At 46.6% G+C, this 6,746-nt stretch overlaps 1 protein-coding gene across 1 annotated transcript in view; it reads left to right on the forward strand.

Moving 5' to 3' along the window:
* The first annotated feature begins 5,859 nt into the window (after positions 1-5,859).
* Positions 5,860-6,746, forward strand: part of tada1 (transcriptional adaptor 1) — an 8,122-nt gene continuing 7,235 nt past the window's right edge. Inside the window, exons 1-3 of the mRNA XM_016530608.1 lie at positions 5,860-6,012; positions 6,415-6,506; positions 6,592-6,657. Of these exons, the coding sequence (XP_016386094.1) occupies positions 5,939-6,012; positions 6,415-6,506; positions 6,592-6,657 (232 nt within the window). The 5' untranslated portion in view covers positions 5,860-5,938. The remainder of the gene's footprint in view (positions 6,013-6,414; positions 6,507-6,591; positions 6,658-6,746) is intronic.

Here is a 6,746-nt window from a genome sequence, read left to right on the forward strand (position 1 = left end):
ACACACTCACACACGGGTACACTCACACTCACACACACACTCACACACGGGTACACTCACACTCACACAGACACACACACACACGGGTACACTCACACAGACACACATACACACGGGTACACTCACACAGACACACACACGGGTACACTCACACAGACACACATACACACGGGTACACTCACACAGACACACACACGGGTACACTCACACAGACACACATACACACGGGTACACTCACACAGACACACACACGGGTACACTCACACAGACACACATACACACGGGTACACTCACACAGACACACACACGGGTACACTCACACAGACACACATACACACGGGTACACTCACACAGACACACACACGGGTACACTCACACAGACACACATACACACGGGTACACTCACACAGACACACACACGGGTACACTCACACAGACACACATACACACGGGTACACTCACACAGACACACACACGGGTACACTCACACAGACACACATACACACGGGTACACTCACACAGACACACACACGGGTACACTCACACAGACACACATACACACGGGTACACTCACACAGACACACACACGGGTACACTCACACAGACACACATACACACGGGTACACTCACACAGACACACACACGGGTACACTCACACAGACACACATACACACGGGTACACTCACACAGACACACACACGGGTACACTCACACAGACACACATACACACGGGTACACTCACACAGACACACACACGGGTACACTCACACAGACACACATACACACGGGTACACTCACACAGACACACACACGGGTACACTCACACAGACACACATACACACGGGTACACTCACACAGACACACACACGGGTACACTCACACAGACACACATACACACGGGTACACTCACACAGACACACACACGGGTACACTCACACAGACACACATACACACGGGTACACTCACACAGACACACACACGGGTACACTCACACAGACACACATACACACGGGTACACTCACACAGACACACACACGGGTACACTCACACAGACACACATACACACGGGTACACTCACACAGACACACACACGGGTACACTCACACAGACACACATACACACGGGTACACTCACACAGACACACACACACACGGGTACACTCACACAGACACACACACACACTCACACACGGGTACACTCACACAGACACACATACACACGGGTACACTCACACAGACACACACACACACGCACACACGGGTACACTCACACAGACACACACTCACACACACACACACTCACACACGGGTACACTCACACAGACACACATACACACGGGTACACTCACACAGACACACACTCACACACACACACACTCACACACGGGTACACTCACACAGACACACATACACACGGGTACACTCACACAGACACACACTCACACACACACACACTCACACACGGGTACACTCACACAGACACACATACACACGGGTACACTCACACAGACACACACTCACACACACACACACTCACACACGGGTACACTCACACAGACACACATACACACGGGTACACTCACACAGACACACACTCACACACACACACACTCACACACGGGTACACTCACACAGACACACATACACACGGGTACACTCACACAGACACACACTCACACACACACACACTCACACACGGGTACACTCACACAGACACACATACACACGGGTACACTCACACAGACACACACTCACACACACACACACTCACACACGGGTACACTCACACAGACACACATACACACGGGTACACTCACACAGACACACACTCACACACACACACACTCACACACGGGTACACTCACACAGACACACATACACACGGGTACACTCACACAGACACACACTCACACACACACACACTCACACACGGGTACACTCACACAGACACACATACACACGGGTACACTCACACAGACACACACTCACACACACACACACTCACACACGGGTACACTCACACAGACACACATACACACGGGTACACTCACACAGACACACACTCACACACACACACACTCACACACGGGTACACTCACACAGACACACATACACACGGGTACACTCACACAGACACACACTCACACACACACACACTCACACACGGGTACACTCACACAGACACACATACACACGGGTACACTCACACAGACACACACTCACACACACACACACTCACACACGGGTACACTCACACAGACACACATACACACGGGTACACTCACACAGACACACACTCACACACACACACACTCACACACGGGTACACTCACACAGACACACATACACACGGGTACACTCACACAGACACACACTCACACACACACACACTCACACACGGGTACACTCACACAGACACACATACACACGGGTACACTCACACAGACACACACTCACACACACACACACTCACACACGGGTACACTCACACAGACACACATACACACGGGTACACTCACACAGACACACACTCACACACACACACACTCACACACGGGTACACTCACACAGACACACATACACACGGGTACACTCACACAGACACACACTCACACACACACACACTCACACACGGGTACACTCACACAGACACACATACACACGGGTACACTCACACAGACACACACTCACACACACACACACTCACACACGGGTACACTCACACAGACACACATACACACGGGTACACTCACACAGACACACACTCACACACACACACACTCACACACGGGTACACTCACACAGACACACATACACACGGGTACACTCACACAGACACACACTCACACACACACACACTCACACACGGGTACACTCACACAGACACACATACACACGGGTACACTCACACAGACACACACTCACACACACACACACTCACACACGGGTACACTCACACAGACACACATACACACGGGTACACTCACACAGACACACACTCACACACACACACACTCACACACGGGTACACTCACACAGACACACATACACACGGGTACACTCACACAGACACACACTCACACACACACACACTCACACACGGGTACACTCACACAGACACACATACACACGGGTACACTCACACAGACACACACTCACACACACACACACTCACACACGGGTACACTCACACAGACACACATACACACGGGTACACTCACACAGACACACACTCACACACACACACACTCACACACGGGTACACTCACACAGACACACATACACACGGGTACACTCACACAGACACACACTCACACACACACACACTCACACACGGGTACACTCACACAGACACACATACACACGGGTACACTCACACAGACACACACTCACACACACACACACTCACACACGGGTACACTCACACAGACACACACACACACACACAAACACACAAACACTCACACACATTTTCTGAATATCAAACAGAAACGAGGAGGATTCTTGTGTTTTTCAGTTAGCAGTATTGAATGTCTGTTCATGTACTTCATCTGATTCCATCAGTGGCAGAATCTGAGAAATAAAGAGTACAGACTGATTAAGATATATGTTTTATTGATTCATTTTAAGGCTGCAGATTTGATGAACATCTGTGTTATCTGTGACAGGACTGTGATGTAATGCTGCTGGTCCTCTTCATTCACACAGATGTGTTCAGCAGATCACCGTCTACATACTCTTCATTCACATGTATTGTGTTCCTGTACAGGTCAAAGGTCTTTATATCAAAGGGTTTGTTCACCCAAAAATGGAAGCTGTCGTCATTCACTCACACTCATGTTGTTGAGACTCGATCAGACTGTGATTGCTCGCTCCACAGAACAGGTTTCCACTGCTCCAGAGTCCAGTATCTGTGTGTTTTACACTCCATTATATTTGGTGATGTGAGGCTTCATGCAGCTGCAGCCTCTGAAAACCCATTCCATCAAGCACCTGCACAGTTTTTGAGCTGATATTAAAGCCAGTGGAAGCCTGGATCTCTTCAGCTCTGGAATCAGAGCGCTGCTGACTTTTACACACTCAGTGAGCCGCTCTGAGACTTCACTTGATCTTCAGCTTCGTGTCTGAGATGCTGCTGTTCCTAAACGCTTCCACTTTCTAATAATATCACTTACAGTTGAGTGTGTAACATCTAGCAGGGATGAAACTCATCCTATCACAGTCCCACGCTTGAGTTCACTGAGCTCTTCTGAATCACTCGTGTTTGGCACTATTGTTTGTAAATGCAGACTGCATGGCTAAAAATGGCAAAAATGACTTTGGAAAGTACAATGAGGTCTGAGGATGAGCTGCTTATGTTTATGAGAATGTTCTCACTACAGTGCTGCTGAATGACCGGTTTTATGACCGGGGGCACTGACTTTAAAGTGCATTATCGCCACCTACTGTGTTGGAGTGTGGACCAGAGTTTACTGCACCATACTGAAAAATCTCTAACTAAAGGTCCTTGTACACTGAGTCCGAGATTTTCGTATGCGTTTTTTCGTATTTGTCAATCTAAAAATTCGTCACACACAGAAACCTTGCACACTGAATCCGATGTGTATTAATTAATCCCTTGCGAAAAAATTCGCAAAACAATTCCTTCTCAAGTGGCAACCTCCCGCTCTCTCTCGTGAAGCCAACACGGAAGTGACTAAAACTGTAATTCATCGACTGGCCGCTAGAGGCTGGCTCCAAAAGAGAGTCAGTCCCATAGACACCCCATGTTAAAATGCCCAACATTACAGCAGAAAAAAACGTTTACAGCCTGGTACAAAAAGTGATTTTGGTCTATATAGCTAATTTAGCCCTTCATGACAACTGTGAGGGGGGTGAATTTGTTTATAACTCATCCGTGTAAATTATATTAAGCGCTCTTCAACAGAAACCTACGGGTGACGTCACGGACACTACGTCCATGTTTTTATACAGTCTATGTTCCTCCTCCTTCTTCTGTGGTGTTACTGGCTCGGCGCCTCCTGCTGGACTGGAGGATGATGAACACTGAACTAGACGAGAACTGGATCATTTATATCAAGCAGAATTATTAAAGCACTCCTGCCTACTGGAAAAACTAGCTGTCACACTTTACTGCAGTAAATACTCATTAGGAGCGTTATTTTGGATTTTCTATGATGACTGATGTAGAATCTGACTTCATACAGCTTTTTTATCAGCTCTTTGTACACAGTAGATGCTCTCCAGATGAAGCACTCTTTAAAAGACATCTTGGAGACGTACATGTGCTTTCTGGGATAAAAATATAAAGCACTAATAAACTGTGTGGGATTTTAGGGAAGAAATGAAATGACTTCGAGTGTTATCAAACTGTAAGGAAATTACGAAATTAACCAAGTGTAGTAACCATGTTTTTGTTTTTTGTTTTTGGTGTATTGATTACCATTTGTAGTTTTACTACAAACACCATGGTTAAACTATGGTTAGTGTAGCAACACAATGGTTAATTTGTGGTTACCATGATAACCATGTTTTTCTGGTTTTATTTGTAGTAAAGCCATGATTAATTTTCGTAAGGGAAGGTCTACTAGCTAGGAAATAATCCATTTGAAGCTGTTAAACTGCTCGCTTGAGGAGAACAGAAGCAGGCGGCGGTGCGCACTAAAACCCGCCAAACTTTTTATTATTATTATTATTATTATTATTATTATTTTAATACGCAATTATGCACAAAATTAGTACAAACATATACATCTCACAACATTTATGAGAAAGAAAAAAAGTATTTTTAGCTTTTCTGTTTCTAATATTATGCAAAGTAGTACCATATTGTTTAATTTCTTCTATAAAATGTTCACCATTTAGCTTCAGCGAAACCCGCCAAATTTAAGGCAAGCGGAAGAAGAACGCGACGCGTCATCGCAGCTTCCGGCGTCACTATGGCGGCTCACGCGAGTGAACTGGAGATAGCAAAGAAGAACTTAACCGATGCAGTCGGAGACAATGTCAAACAGTGAGTGTTTGTTATGATATTATGTTCTCTGAAATCATGAGTGTCGAGCAGTGAGTGTGTGTTATGATCTCTGCTCTATACTAACATGACTGTGTGTGAGAACTGATGATGTTAGCTTCTGTTAGCTTCACAAACACACTTTTGTTTTGTATCTTCAGACGCCGCAGATGAGTTTAATTACAGTGTTTGCTTTTCAAACGTGCAGACCTTTTGTTTTCTAGTTAATGACAGCACTTTCAGTGTAGCGTTCGGAAATCTCAAGATGACTGATGAATGTCTGGTACTTCATATAACTAAACATGTATTTTCGCTGGTAATCGGGTCAGAACCAGGTGAAAGCCCATCATGTTTATGCAGTGTCAGTCTCAGCTCACACTGAAATCAGCTGCGTGTGTTCCTCAGTTACTGGGCCAATCTCAAGCTCTGGTTCAAGCAGAAGATCAGCAAGGAGGAGTTCGACCTGGAGGCACGGCGTCTGCTGGCTCAGGAGAACGGTGAGCTCGTGCCCTGTGTAGTGTGCGTCATGCTGACTGCATAGGTGACAGGCTCTCACTGACCGCTCACTTGTTTCCTCCGCAGTCCATGTTCACAATGACTTCCTGCTGGCCATCCTCACCCGCTGCCAGATCATCGTGTCCACGTCAGGTACTCACACACTCTCTGTAGATGCAAGGGGTTGTGCAGTGTTTGCTGTTGTTGATGAGTGTGTGTGTGTGTGTGTGTGTGTGTGTGTG

Source organism: Sinocyclocheilus rhinocerous, unplaced genomic scaffold (genome assembly GCF_001515625.1).
Source record: "Sinocyclocheilus rhinocerous isolate Xijiao unplaced genomic scaffold, SAMN03320098_v1.1 scaffold4319, whole genome shotgun sequence".
Lineage (NCBI taxonomy): Eukaryota > Metazoa > Chordata > Actinopteri > Cypriniformes > Cyprinidae > Sinocyclocheilus > Sinocyclocheilus rhinocerous.